This window comes from Atractosteus spatula, chromosome 20, assembly GCF_055471065.1.
Source record: "Atractosteus spatula isolate fAtrSpa1 chromosome 20, fAtrSpa1.hap1, whole genome shotgun sequence".
NCBI lineage: Eukaryota > Metazoa > Chordata > Actinopteri > Semionotiformes > Lepisosteidae > Atractosteus > Atractosteus spatula.
Window position 1 is genome coordinate 6101492 of NC_142725.1, and position 21021 is coordinate 6122512.

Here is a 21021-nt window from a genome sequence, read left to right on the forward strand (position 1 = left end):
AATGTTCGGAAATGCGAAAAACAGGTGAAAACACATGCATAGCTATAGCTAAACCGCAGAAAGCTTGTGCTTATAAAGCCAGGGACGGGTGCACACAAAAACATGAAACAGCTCTTTTGTTCAAAAAAAAAAAAGCTTAAAAATACTAAAACCTCAACCTCACCTCTCCAACCCCAAAACAACCAACCACGCAGCTTGTACAGCTGCCTCCTCTTTTAAACCCTGAGCTCCGCCCCTTTGCGTAGAAAACAGGCCAATGACGTCAGAAAGACGACCACTCTACTCTGAAGCAAGCAGACTGTCACGGGGTTTCAATATTGAATCAGAAACAGGAGATGGCGCACAGGATATATATTGTCAAACAGAGCTTTACTCTGTGTTTGTTCCAAATATACAAAATACAAAATGTGTAATAAAGCTCCCGAATTAAATTGCTGACAAAGGGACGCTGTGTAATACGTGTGGTGATGTAATGATCATTTTTGTAATATAACCTAATATATAACCCACACATAGATCATTTTTCTAAGTTTGAAGTACAGATTAGTCTTCCCCTTGACACCGTTATTCTGATACGCCACACAGATGGATTTTGTCAGAAGCAGCTGTTAAACTAGCGCGGGTTCAGGAAGCAACAAACACAGGGCGATCATTGGGGTAAAAAAATGTTGAGGCTTTAATTGCAGAACGAAATGATCAGAATCAGTCATACTGTACTTAGAGAAGATCTTAAAACAGCAGTGAGGCTTTAATTTACTTTTAGAAACGACATGAGAAAGACATGGAGGAAGTCTTATCAGTAATAGTGACTTCTGTATGGTCTATTGTGGATGTGAAGAGATGATGAACTATCCTGGAAAGAGTATAGAGTGGAAAAAGAATGGCCTCACCACCCACCAAGTAAAGGCGGCCTGGGGAAAGACCATTCCTGGAGGCCACGACCTATAGCCGGGAGAGCTGGGTGTGGATTAAAAAGATACCATCCCAGACGCTTCAGGCTGAGTGGGAGGGGCCGTACCAAATGCTGCTGATGACACACTGTGAAAGTCCAGAGGAAGGACCACTGGATTCATGCCTCCTTCTGTCGACGTATCCAACCTCCGGTGGAATCCACAACAGAAAGACTATTTTTATTTTTTGTTTTTAGGAGTAGTGTTGTTTGTGTGTATAATTGTTATAGTCACATGTATTAAGAGTACAATCACTGCTATATGTCACCGCATCACCATCAATACAAATGTTAGGATAGTACACAAGTATGAAGTAAAGTTAGCAGACTCTAACTCTAGAGATTTTTGTTGAAAAATGGAAGCTATGTTCCTATTTTCTAAGGGGGGATTGATGGAGCCTGCTAATAGCTTTTACATGCTGAACTGTAATCATCACGCCTGCTTGATCACAAAGGCTTTTCCTCCCCCTGTACTTACCCCCAAATGGTGAATGTTTACCATAATGATAAATGTTTACACTAAACTCCTGATGACAAAGGAAGGTTTCTATTTCCTTCGGTTATAGAAAACACAGGATGGGGGGGAAACGTGTATATATAAGTTTTGTAGGACCATATCCACTTTGAGCTAGGATAGGTACTATAACTGTTATGGTGCTTATTGTGGTTCCCTGTATGCATACAATAAAGCTTGGCTGGACGAACGAACACTTCAGGCTCAAATTTCTTGGTTTCTAGAATTTGGCGCTACGAGCAGGGTACTCCAACGACACGAGACTTTCCCACCCAGCACCCGAGACGGCATTCTGTGCGCAAAATCAGAGGTAAGGACTCCTCTTTCCAAAAGTCCCTACTCTCTTGTGCTGTGGTGGGGAGGCTCCCTTGTCCAGCAAGTACAGCCTAAGTATAAGTTTGCCGAGCAAGCAGAAATTCCCTGGCCCGAGGGAGGCACCAGTGCAGTTGTGGGTAAGTGCTGTGAGGCCTGATTCTGTCCCGGGCAGGCATTCTCTAGGTGCTGTAAGGCCCGATTCTGTCTGGGGCATGCATTTTCTGTTTTGTTTACCCAAATGGTAAATGTTTACACTAAACTCCCGATAAAGAATGGTTTCCATTTCCTTTGGTTACATCAAAGACAAGAGGGGGGGGGGGGGGGGGGGAAATGTGTATATATAAGTTCTGGAGGACCATATCCACTTTGAGCTACAATAGGTACTATAACCGTTCTGTGCTTATTGTGGTTCATTGTATGCATACAATAAAGCTTGGCTGGACAAAAACACTTCAGGCTCGAATTTCTTGGTTTCTACAGTAAGTATTTGGACAGTGACAATTTTTGTTGTTTTGGCTCCATACTCTAGCACATTGGATTTGAAATAAAACAATGAGATTAAAGTGCACAATGTCAGCTTTAGATTTGAGGGTATTTACATATATATTGGGTGACCCATATAGGAATCACAGCTCCTTTTTATACATAGTCCTCCCATTTCATGGGACCAAAAGTAAATGGACAATTGGCTGCCCAGTTGTTTCTTGGCCATCTGCATGTTGCATCATGAGTTCTACAGTGAGCCAACTCATGTGCAGAGAGCCAACAAAAGGTCTAGAGTCTATTTTAGATGTGGCATTTGCACCGGGCGTTTGTTGTCGTCCTCTCTAAACATGAGGACCAAAGAAGTGTAAATGCCATTAAAGCAGGCTGCGATTCCTACAGTATATGGTTCACCCAAGAGGGATTTGAATACCTTCAAATTAAAGCTTACATTCTGCATTTTAGCCTCATAGTCATTGTTTCAAATCCAATGTGCTGGTGTACAGAGCCAAACCAAAAATTGTCACTGTCCAAATACTTATGGACAGCACTGCATATGGTATTTATATTCTTAGATGGCACAAAAGCAGATTATGAAGAACAAATACAATTTCACAACTGCTAGTATTTGCCTATTTATTGAAGAATACGCTTCATACAGCTCTTTGCAAGATCTATGGCTACTTTTTGAGGTCAAGGCTTTCTTCCTTTATTCTCACTCTGGACACTGAAGCTCCAATCCATCTTCCAGTAATAGTGGTTTCATATCCAAAGATGGTGGTCACCTTTGCTTTGTAAGGAACATCCAGGGTTCCCTTCTGGACAACAGCCTTGAACCTCACTGCCTTCCCAGGGGGCACAGTGCTGCTCAAGGTAGAGCTCTCAACAACCTTCAGAAACAAAACAGCAATTCAACACCTGGCATGTTCACTTTTGGAAGTACAATTAGAAAGAAGCCTGGGGGGGGGGAGGGGATAGATTTAATTGTAAGGGAAGAATATTTGATTTCTACGACTACGGGGCTATTCTTCCCCTCCGCCCCTATTATCCATGTACATGGGAGTTTGGGAAGTTACCAAGCAGATTCTGGAGCAAGCTACCCAGGCATGAAGTTTGAGCTCCAATTAGAAGAACTGCAGGCAAAACAGGGTGTTGTGAATAATAATCCAACCATTCTTGATTCCCACCAGTTTATGTTAATGAGCAGGAACTAGTCCCTGCTTATAAAGGGATTTTCTTTAAGGATTTGACTCAAATTACAGAGTCAACATTTTTAAGAGTATTTCAGACACCTTCCCCACCCCAAGTAGGAAGTGCAAAACCTGTGGTACAATAGATATACTGTAGTTTTCCTGGCCAGGTTAGCGATCACCACTGAAAAGGATCACAAGGGAAAAGGCATTTTCCAGTACTACAAAAAGCAGAGGAAATACCTTAGAGAGAAGAGGGAATATGTAGAAAACACAGAACCAAAGTAACTGAATATTTTACTCCACTGTTCACATGCTTCAGGAAGACCAATAGTGACAGAGGCAAAGTCTTAAGAAATGGTTACAGTTCCTCTTTAAGCGTCTAGAAGAGAAATTACCAGGGGCCGATTGTATTCTACCAGCCTTTTGTAACTACTCAGAAAATGCTCTTGGATGTTCATTTTGAAGTTGGATAGTGGGCACTCAAGCAAAACCATAAATTAGCTTAATTCTCAATCTCTTCTATTTCAGTTGTCATGTCAAGAAAAGGAAGGTGTAAACTAAAGTGTTAAGTATTCAGTGAGGTCACCCAAGAGTCCCCCAGTCTATTTGGATGCTGCTAGATGAATAGCTTGAAGGGAATGCAAAATAGAAGTCTATATTCTCTGAATATAGAACTACATGTTCTGTACACCTCACTGCAACCATCTTGCCTTAATTGAGCACGTTGAGCTAATGAGCATTTCCATTTAGGAATATTCAGCACTGAAAACCCACCTCTTTCCTTTCGGTCTCTGTAAAGCTCCAGGTGTGACTTGTACTGACATCCAAGGTGACCGTAGTTTCATTCGCCGCAATCACTGGGATTCCAGCCTTGAAGGTTGTCGATGCCCCAATTGCCACAGTAAATCCATGCTCATGGGAAAAGGAGCTTTCCAAGGTAAGAGACTCTGAAAACCTAACCAGTTGAACATGAAATGCATTATTTACCATTCTGTCAAGCTGTAAAGAAGAAATATTGTATAGTAGGTTGTGGACTACAGAGTGATCCAGAAATTTGAGTTTGGGCTCAAGAGCCCTTTCCACACCTGATAGCCAATATTTCAGAAGTCACAAAGGAAATGAGTAGATAATATTGCCCAGAACCAGCACATCTGTGCAGGCGTGTTCTTGGAATTGGTTTCTAAATCAAGAACCTAAAAGATAAGCTGTTGCCGTCAGCTCTTGAGTTGTTCAACTGCAATTTTAGAAGATGCAGGAAGTTAAGGTCTTCATTTGAACGACGTCAAATGAAGTCAAGTATGTGGATGTACAGGAAGGTTTTCAGAACACCAAGAGCTCAGAACTGGACTGAGGCAGAACTGAATCCTGGATGCTGGAGCAGAGTGCAATTGCCTCACATCTCCACACATTTACAGGGACCAACATGGTTCCACAAATTTGAAGGAAGAGCTTTGGTTGTTCTACAAGACCTTGGAATACAGTTTCAGACACCTCTAAATGCTGGCTTTTAGGGTCTCCCTGTGTGGGAAGGCCAGCTTGCACCATAAAAAGCATCAAGAATGATCAACTTACTGGAAAGTGGCAGTGTAGGGAACAGTGCCTGCAGTGTTGTCACAGTCATGTTGCCCGACGGTCAGAGGGACATTGGAAAGGATCTTTGCAATGTTGACTTCAAAATCCAAGCTTAAGATTTTGCTAATGGTTTTATCTTGCGTGAAGGCAAGTATCTGGTAGCGATTGTAGCCAATGCCAAGGTTCCGGGCTCTTTCAAGCCAGTTGTCGGTGGCAAACTTTGGCGGTGGAGCAGAGTAGATCCTTCCTTTACGCTTGGCGACACACCACAGATTGCCATCAGGAGAGAAGGCCATGAAATAGGCAAGTTCTGCCCAGCCTCCAGTTCCAACAGTTTCAGCACTACTGATCCAGTCTTGATTCATGTGACTTGGAGGTTTTCCTTTAACCAGCTTCCCTTTAAATGTCACAGCATACAGGATACCCTCAGGGTCAAAGAACAGAAAAGGGAGAAGCCATCCTCCAGTTCCTATCTTTGTAGCAACCCTGTGCCTCCAGGACACATACTCATTCTCAGGAGGGGGACCCTTGTAGAATTCCCCACTTTTTGTCACAGCATAGAGGCTGCCTTCTGGATGGAAGAAGAGGGAGTGAAACTGATCCCATTCTCCTTTGCCAACTTTCTTGGCTGTAGTCAGCCAGTCTCCGTCCGGATTCACTGGAGGAGACCCTGCATATATGTCTGCATTACGGACTGCAAACATTATCCCAGTCGGAGTGAACAGGATGTGAGAGAAGTCTTTCAGGTTTCCAACATGCTTCGCATGATAAAAAAAGCTTTCATTGTAGTCAACTGGGGGTAATCCTATCTGGGCAAATCCTGAGCTCTCCACACCAAACAGCAACACGCCTATGAACACAAATATGGAAAGAGATCCATCACAACATTTACAGTAGGTCTCAGCTGATTCTCACAGCCTCAACTGCTTTTCATGCACAATACAATCAAGGTTTCTAGTGCAGCCTACTATGGAGGGGAAAACCCATCCTTTCACAATCCAGCCCAACACCACTAGGTTACCCATACACACATCCAGGAAACACTCACACCCTTGAGCCATGAAAGCCACCCATTTGCACCACCAAAGCACCTCAGGCCATAAAGGAATGGACCCCCTGTCTCATTAATGAGATGGCATTGGTTAGTCAGGAGCAATGTAGATACAGTATCCTCTAGTTACAAATGAAGCACTTTTCAAGACTGAAAGAGAAGGCAAACCCTGTGAGCTTTCAAGCATTACTGCAACACCAAGTCCAGGTTCAAGATGACCACTGAGCAGCTGTCAAACTGGCAACCCAATCTGGAAGATCAAGATGGTTCTGGTACCTAAACAGCACCATAGCTCCACATACTCACTCATATTGTCTGCTGCTGAAGTCTTAACCTGGTCAGACAGTTGAGGTTAAGATGTTTCTTGCTGAAGAGGAGGTAAGTGTTCTATGCACCTGCAAAACAGTTCCACAGCCAAAGTAGTTATTTTAAGAGTGATCCCTTTTCTCATAGGGATGCCCATATTAAAATGGGCACTTTAACAATATAAAAATACATCTTCCCAGCCAATTATCTTTGAGTCAATCAAAAATCAGCAGCAACTATTCCTTGAGCGAGAATAGCAGAACACCGTGAAAAACAGTAGGGGGCATAATTGTGACAAATTTAATAAAAAATGAACAGATCTTAAAAAAAGCGAAGAGCAGGGAAGTACACTAGTCCCTCACGCTGTTCTGAAGGTGACAATTCACGTTACTCTGACCTTCACACTTTTCTTAACCTCGGGCAACTGAAAGCCCTCTCCAGAACTCCGAGAAAAAAAAACCCATCATTGGGAGTGTACTTCCTTAGGATATAGTAGACATTCTATTTGCCCCTACAGTATTAAAGTAATAAAAACACAGACGCACTGATGAACTGCTTGAGAGGTCAGGATAGCACTTTCCGTTAGACTATGAAAGATTCCCTTTTTGGGAATTTTTCGGAAACGCGAAAAACGCGTTAAAACACATGCTTAGCTATAGCTAAAACTCGGAAAGTTTATGCTTATAAATCCAGGGACGGGTGCACACCAAAACAATACACAACTCTTTCGTTCAACAAAGCTAAAAATAAATATTAAAACGCTTCTTAAAACAACATACAGGACTCACGGTGGACCTGTATCTGCCGCCTTTCAACCTCAACTCCCCAACCCTAAAACAACCAACCAGGCAGCTTGTATAGCTGCCCCCTCTTTTAAACCCTGAGCTCCGCCTCGTGTGTGTAACACAGACCAATGACGCCAGACAGACGATCATTATACCCTAAATAAAGCAAAGTGTCACGGGTTTTCAATATTGAATCAGATGCAAGAGATGGCGCACAAGATAAGGACAGCCAACATCGCACTGTAGTGCAGTACAACAACGAGAAAATACCCGCAGTTTGAAATGCTCCGTTTACGAATGTGAGCTGTATATAAATATATACGTGTGGATCAGTCTGAGCGTGGACTGTGTACAGAGAGTCTCATTCCACATCACAAGTCTACACAAACCCGGTGAGCCAGCGACTATGACAAAGATTGTAGAATCAGGTCAATAGCGCCCTTGAGCTTGTGATTCTGTACTGCATATATTGTCAAACAGAGCTTTACTGTGTTTGTTTCAAATATACAAAAATACAAAATGTTTAATAGAACTCCCGAATTACATTGCTGACAAATTAAAGGCACGCTGTGTAATACGTGTGTATGTAATGATATTTTTTTAATATAACCCAATAAATATATAACCCACAGATACAGATCATTTTTCTAAATTCGAAGTACAGATTAATCTTCACATCACATTTTGTCAGAAGCAGCTGTTAAACTAGCGCAGGTTCAGGAAGCAGCAAACGCAGGGCGATCACTGGGGTAAAAAAAGTGTTGAGGCTTTAATTGCAGAACAAAATGATCAGAATCAGTCATACTTTACGTAGATAAGATCTTAAAACACAGCAGTGAGGTGAAGATAGAGTGCAAGCAAGTGTACCGAAACAGTACACAGTGAATTCCTTCTTAATTTACAGGTCCTATTACTAAGGGCTGTGTACAGTTATAAAACCCATTTTCCGAGATTTTCATTTGTAATGACTTTTCAGAATGTTTGCCTTTCACTTGGGGTTGTGTGTTACAGTATATAAATGAACGTGAAATACATTCTGATTGAATGTGTCTTGTTTGCAATTTCGCAAAATGTGTTAAGTTGGAAACGGTGTTTTGACTTTCTATAAGCATATAGAGTTTCTATAAACTGGGCAGTACAACAGCGAGCAATTACCTGCAGTTTGAAATGATGTGTACAGCATGTGTTGTGTATGTCCATGTAAAATGACCTAATTATCAAATATGCCTTTGCCTGCTTGTGTTTTGCCAACTTTCTATTTTAAAAAACCACTAAAGGTAGTGCCTAGTGTCCTATCTCTTACAATATGTTGTAATAACACAACAAATCATTACTAAACAAAAAGACTCAAGGGGCGTTAATATACTAATTGTGCAAGCTGTTTTACAGACGTGTCCGAATTACGTTTTTAACTAATTAAAGGGACACTGTGCAATTTGTGGGGTGGTATAATGAACATTGTTTCTTGCATACCCTAGTGAAACACAAAACTGCAAGCTGTTTTATGCACTCTGGGTCATTAATTTTGTAATGAAATACTATGGCAAAGCAAGGAGTCAGGGAAGCATCAAAATGGATATGATTTGGAAAGTGAAAATGTACTGAACTAACTTCAAGCCATCTCATTTTACAGGAACAATTTTTGAAACTTTAATTTGAATACAAAATATATGTTACAGAGCAGAGGGGGACCCTTGTAAAATTCACAACTTTTTACCACATCTTAGAGGCTGCCTCCTGGATGGAAGAAGAGGGATACATTCAATATTGAAAAATCAATGGGTTGCATCACAGAAAAGCTTTCTATTATAGGTAGTAGGTTACCCATATATACAACCAGGAAACATTCATACCCTTGAACCATGAAAGCCACCCATTTGCAGCACTGAAATAAATCAGGGAGGAATTTAAGCAACTCAGTTCACAAAGGACTGAGAGGGAGTTGCCCTCTCTCTCATGAGATAGTATATCTAGATTATAGTGCACGACCACGCAATGTGTTTAAAAATGAAGCACTTCTGAGTAAGCATGAAGTTTTGCCTTCTCTTTCATGGAGAGAAAGCATATCACTGTATCAGGCTTAGAGGAGTGGCATGCATAGTTTGTGCCCTCTCCATGCCCCTGATCCAATGTACCAAAGAAGGAAACCCCAGAGGCATTGCATTTGTTCAATAAAGCAGTAGATCTTCCTGTAGAGGATAGGGTCTAAGTTCTTCAGTGGTTTCTAATAATGTGGAAACCATAAATTAATTGAAGGAACAGAGGAAAAAGAAAAACTGGCAGGTACAGAGAGAACAGAAAAGTAGGAGCAGAGAGAAGAGAAGAGAATGAGAAGACAGAAAGGAAGACAGAAGACTAAAGCTCCTTGTTCTAATCAGATTTTACGACCAGATTCAAGTTCAGTATTTGAACTTTGTTAAGAGAACTTGCCATTCTACTGTTTTTAGGAAACTCGGATTTCCTATATAGAGAACCCCTGGGTTACAAACACAATCTACTGGTTAGTGAATGGATTTTATAGAAAAGGGAGGTTCCCATTCATTTCATAGCATCCTGATTTCTAAGAGATTGTGATGGCCATCATCCCTCCTCTAGAGGGCGCTACTACCTTTTTCAATGTGTTGCCAGTTTTATTTGTCCCAGCTGTGTCTTATCCGCTTTTCCCTACTTAAGCCCGGCATCTCCATAGTTCTGGGCTCAGCTTTGGAAGACGGACACCCAGGACCCCGCCTGCCAATGGGCACAGGAGTGGCCCGAGAGCACAGGCTTCACCACGGTGTCCTGACCTTCTGAGCCTGGGGCTCGGAGCGCCTTGTCCTGTCAATGTTTTAACAATCTGTATTCCTCGTTCCCTGTTCCCTGTGTCTGTCTTGGATGGATCTCCCGGCACCTGGACCTTGGACTGCACCCTGATTTCCCCTACTGGACTTCCTTTCGGACACTGCACTCCCCCCCTGCACCAGATAACTGCCGTCACCACCCCCTATGTTTCCACCCGCCCTGATCCTGCTGTGTCCTACCTGATGTCCTACTCCAGTTACTTCCGGATTATACCGTCTCGCATAGAGTCTTTAACTATGCATTTCACGGGAGAACCGGCTCCCGTGACAGAGATTTAACTATTAGGTAGAGTAATGAAAGTTAAGTTAACTTAGCCCACTTGGCTCAGGGATAACCTCCTGACATAGGACAAGGAGGCTAGAGTCCTTCTGGGAGGCCATGCAGAGAGAACTCTGACCAAGGGGTAGCTGCAGAGGTGGAGATGGGGTGGAAGAAGGATGTAAAAGACAAATGTAAGGGACAGAGGGAGATAATGTACAGTATCTATGATGGTTGAGTGAGAAAGTGACATCCTGATTAATTACAAATTACAGACAGCTGAGCTTTCATCATAAACTCCTTTAAAAAAGTTGAATTCACGTTTTAGCCTTCAAGAACCAGGGCTTGGTTTATTAAATGCCAAACTTTAGAAAGAGGTAACCCAGAAAACTAACTGCACTCGGGCTCTGCAGGACTGGAATTGGACACTGGTAGTCAACAAGACAAAAGAGAGACAAGCAGAAAACATACACCCTTCAAATATTTTATTGACACACTTATCATTTAAAAATATTTAGTATTACAAAAATACTAAATATGTTCCAGGCACCAAAATGATTATTGAAATGAAGTTTAATATTATCATAATTTAATGAAATTATTTAATCATCATTTTTTAATTATTACAAAAATTAAGGAAAAAACCCAAGTACCGTATACTGAAGATGATTAAATGCATTAGCTCTGAACAATCCAAAACAAATAGCTTGACATAAAATTAGTTCTAATTATCATATCAAATTGTAGACTAAAAGATAAATTTACTCAAACAAATTCCTTGATCAGAAGAAATTAAGCAAATTAGTATACTTATGATGTTGAAGGAAATACTCATTTTACTAGATAACAGCAAAAGCTAAATAGCTTTGAATGTTAAATTACTGGCATTTGCCTATATAAATGCTCTGTAAGGTAAAGTATCTGCATGCATGTAACTACTAAACTGTTTTAGTTAACGATAGGCTCTTCCTTTATTGCCACTTTCGAAACTGAAGCTCCGGTCCATGTCCCAGTGATAGTGGCCTGGTGTCCGAAGACAGTGAGCACCTTCGCTGTGTAAGGAACATCAATGATCCCCTTCTGGACTACAGCCTTGAATCTCACAGCCTCCCCAGGGGGCACTGTAGCACTCAGGCTGGATGTATTAACAATCTGCAATGAAAGAAGCAAAAGCCATTGGCTGGGGTCTCTGCTTTCAGAAAACAGTGGCAAATACATCATTGAAAACCAGTAAGCTAAACCAGTTCACTGGTTATGGCAATAAAAAAACAAAGGAAGAGGTAAAGGTTTATTCCATGCTGAAAGGGAAAGAAAAGAGACAGTGTTTCATCTGTAGAGCCTTTTTTAGATGCGCTTGAACTTAATAAAAAAACAAGGCAATTTAAGGAGTGTAGTTAGGTTGTAGTTAAAATGTGCATAACAACAGTGTTCTCGTATCAAAGTCTCCATGTTAGTCAAGTGCCCTGTTTTCTTCTTCCATTCCACATATAGAAAAAAGCGATGTCTTGCTCAATTTCTTTGAGTAACAGCCCAGGGGGCTTAAAGGCACCATTCATCTTCAATAGCTTATTCTAGTACTGGGAACATACTGTACCTCTTTCCTTTCTGTCTCTGTAAAACTCCAGTTGTGAGTAGTACTGGCATTGATAGAAACTGTGGTTTCATTCGCAGCCAACAATGGGATTCCAGCTTTAAAAGTTGTTGATGCTCCAACTGCCACAGTAAATTCATGAGAATGGGCGAAAGAGCTTTCCAACGTAATAGTTTCAGAAAACCTGAAAAAAAAATCACATTCTATTTTACAACTCCTTGTTTCAAAGCTGCAGACTGTATCAACCTGGCTGCACCACACAGGGAGAAGGAGGACTTGTGCAAGTACTCGCCTGACATACCAGCCGGGTGAATTTCTTGAACTTCAGAGATAGTGAAGATGGCAAGAGAGGGTTTTTTCATGTTGTTACTACTTGCTCAAATTGTGGCTGACTAAAGCTTACCCAAACCTGCTGACACTCTCCAGGTGTGGAACCTCCCAGTCACAGACAGCTGATGGTGCATTTGCAATTTCCCTCACGGGATCAATAAAGTATTTATCTAAGTAAAGCCATTCACCATGAGAAGAACATGCAAAATCCTCACGAAGGAGGACTGAGCTAGAGACAAACTCAGGATTCAACAATTTAGAAGTAGTTGCTTTGCAAGTTTTTGTCTGTTGTTTTGCAATGTTAGTAATTTTTGTATCTTCTGCTGGTGTTCCTTCATCTTTCCTGTCACACATTCTAATTCTCCTCAAGCCCGAAAATACCCTCATGACATCATCATTAAATTCAGCATTTATAGAATGGACAGGAAGGTAAGTTGATAGTTTTTCAAATGTATTGCAGTACATTGATGATGACGATGATGATGATTACAAGTAACAAGGACTCCCCTCCACTACCACCAATGAGTAGCTCTGCCAGAGTGTACCAATACACTCATCACACAGCAGCTCTCAGTGGGGAGGAGAACAGAGAGATGAGGCCAGTTCATAGATGGAGATTACTGGGAGGCCATGATTGTTAAATGCCAATCTGAAATTTGTCCAGGACACCAGGGTAACACCCCTACACTTTTTGAGAAACACCCTGTTATTTTTAATGACCACAGAGAGTCAGGGCATCGGTTTTATGTCTCTTCCATCTCACATTATAGTGTCCCTGTCACTATACTGGGGCATTAGGACCCACACAGACTGCAGGGTGGGCACCCCCCACTGGTCCCACTAACACCTCTTCCAGCAGCAACCTTAGCTTTCTCAGGAGGTCTCCCATACAGGTACTGGCCAGGCTCACACCTGCTGGGCTGCCAGTTGTGTTGCAGTGTGGTGATTCTTCATACCCACTTCTATAACATTTTTTAAATTTCTTAAAGTCAAATTGAGAGTCAAGTGATTTACTGACAGGTTAGAGTTGAACATATATGTAGAAATGAATCTAAAGGTAGATTTTTCATTTCATAATATCTCAAAATAAATTTTCAGACATCATTAAATTCAAATTTTGTTACCCTTAAACATCTTTGTGTTAAGTTTGCCAAATGATTACCAGCAGTCCCACAATTTAAGTTTTAGATCTATTGGCAGTGTATTTTGTGTGTATTTTTTGTAAGCATTGTGTATTTTGTGATATACAGAACAATGAAAATACAACTTAGAATGCAGCACTTACTGGAAAGTTGCAGTGTAAGGAACAGAGCCAGTAGAGTTGTCACAGTCATGTTGCCCAACTGTCAGAGGCTCTTTTGAAAGAATCTTTGCATCTTTAACAGAGAAATCCAAACTTAAAATTTGACTTATGGTTTTATCTTGCGTGAGGGCGAGGATTGGGAATTGATTGTAGCCAGATCCAAGATTCTGGGCTCTTCCAATCCAGTTATCACTTGCAAACCTGGGTGGTGGGGCAGTGTAGATCTTCCCTCCATTCTTGGAGACACACCACAGATTGCCATCAGGAGAGAAGGCCATGAAATGGGTAAGTTCTGTCCAGCCTCCAGATCCAATAATTTCACTGTTTTTATACCAGTTGTAGTTCATATCATTCGGAGGGCTTCCTTTAAGCAGCTTCCCTTCTGTGGTCACAGTATACAGGATACCCGCAGGGTCAAAGAACAGAGAAGGGAAGCACCATCCTCCAGTTCCTATCTTCGTAGCAACCCTGTACATCCAGGACACGTACTCATTCTCAGGAGGGGGACCCCTGTACAGTTCACCACTCTTCATGACAACATAGAGTGTGCCGTTTGGATGGAAGAAGAGGGAATGAACTTGATCCCACCCAGACCTTCCTACACACCGAGCTTTCTGCTTCAGCCAGTTCTCATCTGGATTCGCTGGAGGAGACCCAGAATACAGCTGTGCATCACGGACTGCAAACATTGTTCCTTGAGGGCTGAAGGCGACGTGAGAGATGCCTTGCAGATTTCCCACATATTTCGAATACTCACTGAAGTTGTCATTGTAATTATTTGGGGGCAGTCCAATCTTGATACGCCCTGATCTTTCCATGGCAAACAGCACCATACCTTCCCAATAAAAAAATAACTTTTATAATCAAATAGTGAACAAAATAACCAATTTCACCAACTTCAAATATCCTAATCTTTAAAAGACCATTATATAATAGTAATACATTTAATATAAAATCTAACTAATGAAAACAAAGCAATAAGAAAAAAGGACAGAGTGTAATGGTTTATTAGGATTTGGTTGTCTCCTAAAGTGGGAAAATAATTAATCAAAACATTCAGTGAGAAACTTGAAATTGTTTTACATACAGTATTTATTATTCTAAGTGAACTGTTTAGAATCTAAATGTTATCTGGCTGTAGAGCTCTTTCAGGTGTTTTCTTTTACATGACATGTTAAAAAATTCTGGAACTTTGAAACCTTCAATCTTGACATTATAGAGTAATTCGTGAAGATCAGATTCAAGATTAATTTCTGAGTCATTGATATCGGAGTCTCAGCCTTTGAGCTCACTGTCATGGGAGTTGATGGTGCCCTGAGTGCCCATTTTATCCCTTCAGACAGCTCCTGTAGATTTGCATATACAGTTTATCTGTGAAACAATGTCAGTTCTCTTCATACTCACACATATTGTCTGCTGCTCCTGAAGTCTTAACCTGGTCAGACATGGTCTCTTTCTGAAGATGAGGTCAACTTTCTGTCTGTCTGCAAAACAGAATTCCATACACAAAATAACATTATTTTTCACATAACTTACAAGTAGGTACTTACTACTTAGAAGTTTCCTAATATTCTAATAATGCATGTTACATCTACAGTACCACAAATATACAGTATGCCAAACTACCAACTGCATTCTGTGTTAATTTTCCCCTTGAGACTTTTATTCTGATACATCAAGCGGGTTGTGTCAGAGGCAATTAATAATTAATTTCTTAATTTTTAATTGTTATGCTAGTGTGGATTGAAGCTATATTTGTAGGAAGAAATGAGCAAAATCAATCATATATAGATAAGTTCTTAAGACAGCAGTGAGGTGAAGACAAGTACACTGTGAGAAACTATACATAAACAATACACAGTTCACTCCTTCCTAATTTACAACTGCTATAGTATTACCAAGGGGTGTATGCACTTATAAAAAATTTTTTTCTAGATTTTCAATTATAATTACTTTTCTGTTTGAGCATTTACATTGCACTTGGAGGTTGTAACTTACATTAAATACATTTTAATTAAATGTGTCTTGATTTCAGGCTATTAGGTCACAAAATGTCTTAGTTTGGAAACATTGTGTAACTATGTAAAATTCCTATTAGCACTATATGTGTTGTGTACTGTATGTCCATATAATGTGACTTGATTATCAAACATGGCTGTGCCTGTATGTTTTTTCCAGATACCTATTTTAATAACCACAAAAGACAATTTTCAGAATCCAACATTTTTTAGATTTTCACATAATCTGATGCAGGACTACATTACTCTCTAGAATTGCCAGGTGGCACAGTGAATCTATCTTAATGTGGCTTTTGCACAAATCCTATTTTAATCATAACAAATAAATGTTTATTAACCCATTAGTGCTTTCCTGCACTAATCATACTGTACAGTAACACTAACTGACATTTTTCATTTTTTAATTAAATGCAGTAAAAGAATTATTCTTAATGAAATATAAATTAATAGTAATTAGAGAACGGACAATTTATTGTTAGAATTGTACATAGTGGCTTTATATACTGTTTGAAACAATAAGAAAATATATCTTATTTAAAACAAAAAAGAGGTTTTAAGTGATTTGAATGACTTTCAAAGAATAACTTACAGTACAGTACAGTATGTCACTCTAATTGGATGAGCTAAATTAAAAACTACTAGTGTTACTTTTTCCATTTTCTACAAAAGGTTCAATGAAGCTACAAGCTTTTCATTATCCATTACAGCAATAACGACACCAAGTGTTCATGGAAAACATTATAGCTTTATATCATTTTATAATGATCATAAACATTAGGTAGTTCAAACGAGCATGCCAGAACGTTTCCAAAATAACCATAGCAAGTGACTAAGTTAAAGACTCTGATGCAGAAAATGTTTATGAAAAAGATGGAATACTGCTTAAAGTTTTATAAAGCAAATCAAATAATTAAATATACAGTATATTATCCGCCCATCCATTTTCTAACTGTCACGGAATCTGGGGTATAGCTGTGGAGAGAGACCGGCAAGAAGGGAGGACCCTATGTGTAGCGGCAGGAACAGAGCAAATAAGGGGGTTTGCTCCGGGCTCAAGGTATCGGGCGAAGTCGGAACGAGACATAAGACCTCAGGTAGCGGATGTGGGGCGACCTGGTGAGGCGAGCCTCTCTACAACCAATCCCAATACCGAGCGAGAGGAAAGTGAGACCCGGAACTATATAGCCCCAGACAACAAGACAAACCAGAAGAACAAGTAAAGCACAGAGAAACAAGGAACAGGACAGATACATGTACTGTACAGTTAAGTGATTATCATTTAGTCTAGCAAGATGCAGTAGGACTATACATAGGATTGGTAACAGTAATGTACAACGCTTGCCCTTGGGAATATTATGGTGTACAGCAGTATCAGACATTTACTAAAGTAAATGTACTGTGGGATAGTAATGATTCCCAGAAACATTGCCATGGTATTTTCTTGATATTCTTATGATATAGTATAGTAAAACATTCTGAAGGCAAATCACAACACTTACGGTGGTTATACAATTGTAAATTGGAGAAAATACTGTAAAACACTCTAATGATGACCTGTAACACATCAGCTATGAAATGAAACTTACCTTGGTTACACTCTGAAGAAAGCAGCTTTTGAATCACACTTGGTCCAGCAGGTATGAGTATCAAGGTAACGATTTCGTCAGTGCTTCCTCTCTGACTGTAAATGCCTGTCCTCAGCTTCGTATTTATACATACAGTATAAAACTAAAAACACCTTAAAACGTTTTGGATTGGATATTATCCTTCAACACTCCCCTTTCACATGCAGATATCAGTTTTTTTCTTGAAAACACATTAAAGACACATTTGCAGGCAGAACAAGTTCTGTAAGTACAGTATATCGAAACTGTTTGCATTTTTTAATATTCCTGCTTTTATGTAACTGAAATTCATTTGTTTCCCCAAAATTTGATTTCCAAATTGAAACAGAAGTATTTCTTGAACTGCAGTAAAGATTGCGAAATGACTTATGTGACTGCAGTTTCAGTCCAGTGTCTTCATAAAAGACACAGTGTGGCGAAACAACATGTTCAAAATGTTTTTAATATGTAACATAAAATATTGAATAAAAACTAAACCAAATCATACCCAACAAGAATGACAAATTTATTATCTTAAGACAAATGCAAACAGTAAATTCCTCCCTTAATTTAAACATATCAATTAATACCATTTGTCAATGAGTTCACAAGGAAACATATGTATGATACAGAGTCTAATTTATTAGAACTATTTCTTTTGTCACAATCAGGAACTGTTTGGTAGGGTCCCTTTGTAATTAAAGGGTTAAGTGTATAATCCATACATCTATTTTCTAACTTTTTGTATAATACTATTTATATAATATTCAATTTAGAAGATTCATTTATATAATAACCAGTTTATTTGTTTTAAACATTTCCCTTCATTTGAGTACAGCAGGATTTTTGTGATGACATACAGTACTTGGTTTCCCAATGAGGCTGTTGGTACTTGGTACAGAGGACATATGGGGGAAGGGCCAGTATATCAATTATCAATATCTTTTCTCCAGAATATTTTCCCAATGGGGCTGATAACAGTAAATGGGAAAAGGAAGTGAATCAAAAAGGCATGCCGTGACCTTGTCAACTTCAGCACTGGGTACAGCGTTATGGTCTTGTTGTTGGAGGTCACAGATTGCAAATATTACAGCTGAAAGGTCATAAAGTAAACAATAATTCTGAGTAATTCAGAGGCTAGTTTGGGAATCTCAATCAGAGTGGAGAGATAAACCAACTGACACTTGGATGGACGAGACACAGAATAAGTAGAAAAAAGGGTACACAGCAGGAGTTGGCTTCACCGCAGAAGCTACAGATATGAAGGAAGTGGAAAGCAGAAGATGAAATGATTTGAAAATGACCATGAAGATCTCTAGAGTGGCTTGGTTTGAAGAAGACTAGGTGCTTGGGTATAATGGAGGGATATCATGGGGGTGTAGCTGTAGGGTTTGTGCGGTGGTGGTTAAACACTCTGCCTGTACGGATGGGAACTGCATGGAGACAGATATTCCTGTAAAGGTTTATTGCTGAACAATAACATTTACACCTGCCGCGTTCTCGTTCTTTCTCTTCTTGATCGTCCCTCTTTTCCCATCACACTCTCCCCGAAAGCAATCAGAAAAAACAGAAAGTCACATTAACGGAAACATATCCACAAACTGCAACAGAGAGCTCCACACAACTCAAAAACATTTCAAACTGCTCAACCAAATAAAACAACAATTGCAGGACGTAAGCTTACAAGAGGGGAGGTAAAAGCATCAGAGACAGTCTGAGTATCTTCTCAAAGTGCGTTACAAGAAAAGCAAAAGAAAGCAAAAAGAAATCTAGGAGATAATAATTCAGGTGGGTAGCTGCGTCAGCATGTGTAGGCGGCAAATGAACAAGTTATAGGTTTATTCTTCAAAAAGCTTCGTTCGTGGTTGTTTGTGTTATTCATCCAGGTGGATGCTGCACATTGGTGGTGGTGGAGTGGATCCCCATTACCTGTAAAGTGCTTTGAGTGGAGTGTCCAGAAAAGCGCTATATAAGTGTAAGCAATTATTGTTATTATTATTATTATTCCAAGTGAAATGGAGTTTATAGCAGATGTATAGCAGATGTTTGAGACAGTTGTCAAAAACCAAGTTCAATAAGAATCATCTGTCAGTAATTCATAATAAATTCTTGACGTCATTTAATCATAATATACAGTATGCTATACATGAACTCCCATTTACTGTAACAAATTTTTATTTTTAAAGTCTTCAGTCTGGACATCAAGTTTTTGAATTAATTTTAAAGTTTAAAAAAAAGATGTGTCTAAGTCACAGATTTTCTAAATTTGCAATATGGGACACAACAAGAATGGTCTGATTGCATTTGTTAGGCACTGTATTTTTTTAGGTAAGCAATCTTTTTTAAACAAGGTACTCAGAAGAAAACCTGAATTATCTGAGTAACTAAGATTGAGTAACTTTGTCCAGGGGGCTGGATTGGTCTTTAAAAGGTAAATTACTACATAAGACAGATGAGATCAGGTGGCAGCAAAAATGAGTAACCTACACACTCCTTCATGGATCATGAAGCATGGATCAACCAATGAATGTGATGCAGTATACTAGATTATCAGTCTATTCTTTCTCATAATAAAGGCATTTGGATTTTCCCAGGTAGTATACACATTCCTGTGTACCCCTAGAGGTTGGGAAATAGATGTTCTACACATCTGATGCTGCTGTACTTAAATTAATTCTGGACACGGTATGAAGAAGAATTTCAGATTGATTTTTTAATATCTTATAAATAAATCAATATGAAATATTTAACAATAGAAAAACAAATATGAAGGATTCTGAGGCTCCAAGTGACAGTTATCTTGGTTGCTAAACAATGGCACTTGGAATGTTCTGAACAGAAACAGAGGTCATGGAGGAGTAAGACGGGGCTTGGGGAGGGAGCCTGTTTTTATAGTTTATTTTCACTGAAGAACACCATTTCAAGTCACATGAACCTCACTGAATTTCTTTTACATAAACCAATTTTTTATATTTTACTATGCAGAACAGCGTATAATTTGCAAAAAGCCTTCCAGTCTTAACTAAATGAATAACACTGCACACACCCCTGTGCGCGTCTCCTTGTAAAGACCTGTAATTCCCTGTTTTGCTGACAACACTCTTTACACAACATACAGGGAGAGGGTGGTCTCCCAGCACTGTGATAAAGCTGAGCAACTCTATTCTGCTGTCTCCAGTGTCTCTACTGACCTAAACTACTAATGCCCTCAATTACAATAATAATTCCTTACATTAATATAGTGTAAGAGAATGGAGAAAGTATCGTCCTGATCCGCGGGATTCACGTTCCAGGCTTGGTATTCTGTAAGAACTATGTAATTTACGAACCCTGTGCGGTCTCCAGGCAAGGTAGCTGAGGTATCCAAGATAGGCGACGAGGGAGAGTGGTCGGCTATTCCAGGCAGGGTCATGTCCAGGTAGGAGGCAAGAGGAGAGGCAAACAAATCCGATAGGGGCGAGGCAAGAGTGAGAAATCCAAAATCAAAACCAAAGAAGCGATGTTGAGGGAGTCCAGACCAAGTAGAAAAAGGTACTGAGGAGGAAAGGGCGAGGTGAGCTCAGGAGGTGGAAGAGATCCTAATACCAAGCAATGTAACTGGGTGAACTGATTGTTGAAATAGTGAAGGAAGGGGTGTGTAAGGGAAGTTGGATAATGAGTCCAGCTGCAGCCATAACATATAGTGCTTTTCATTCTGGAAGAACTCAAAGCGCTTTAAAGGGTAAGCGTTTAAGTTGGAACCTTTTTTAAGTAGTCCCGTTTGGACCAAACCAGAGTGGAGTTTAGCTAGGGCACAGGCAACACCCCCCTCTCATACTTTTTGGAAAGATATCAAGTATAATTCCATTTTTTTGGGGGGAAATTAAGGCAACATTGACCTTGTTACATAAAGTGATGCCCCTACTGTA

The 21021-nt window shown here is 39.9% G+C and overlaps 2 protein-coding genes across 2 annotated transcripts; both read right to left on the reverse strand.

Annotated features, from left to right (window-relative positions):
- Positions 1-2941: 2941 nt before the first annotated feature.
- LOC148817422 (uncharacterized) lies at positions 2942-6417 on the reverse strand. The gene is made up of 4 exons (XM_088938090.1): positions 6384-6417; positions 5027-5876; positions 4229-4409; positions 2942-3151 (listed from the first exon to the last, which is right to left on the reverse strand). Exons 1-4 carry the CDS (start codon positions 6385-6387, stop codon positions 2942-2944), a joined length of 1245 nt encoding a protein of 414 aa, XP_088794216.1. The 5' UTR covers positions 6388-6417.
- A 4320-nt stretch (positions 6418-10737) lies between these two features.
- Positions 10738-17194, reverse strand: LOC148817423 (uncharacterized). Its single transcript, XM_088938089.1, has 5 exons — positions 17096-17194; positions 14896-14975; positions 13474-14326; positions 11862-12042; positions 10738-11419 (listed from the first exon to the last, which is right to left on the reverse strand). Exons 2-5 carry the CDS (start codon positions 14936-14938, stop codon positions 11216-11218), a joined length of 1281 nt encoding a protein of 426 aa, XP_088794215.1. The 5' UTR covers positions 14939-14975; positions 17096-17194; the 3' UTR covers positions 10738-11215.
- Positions 17195-21021: the final 3827 nt, after the last annotated feature.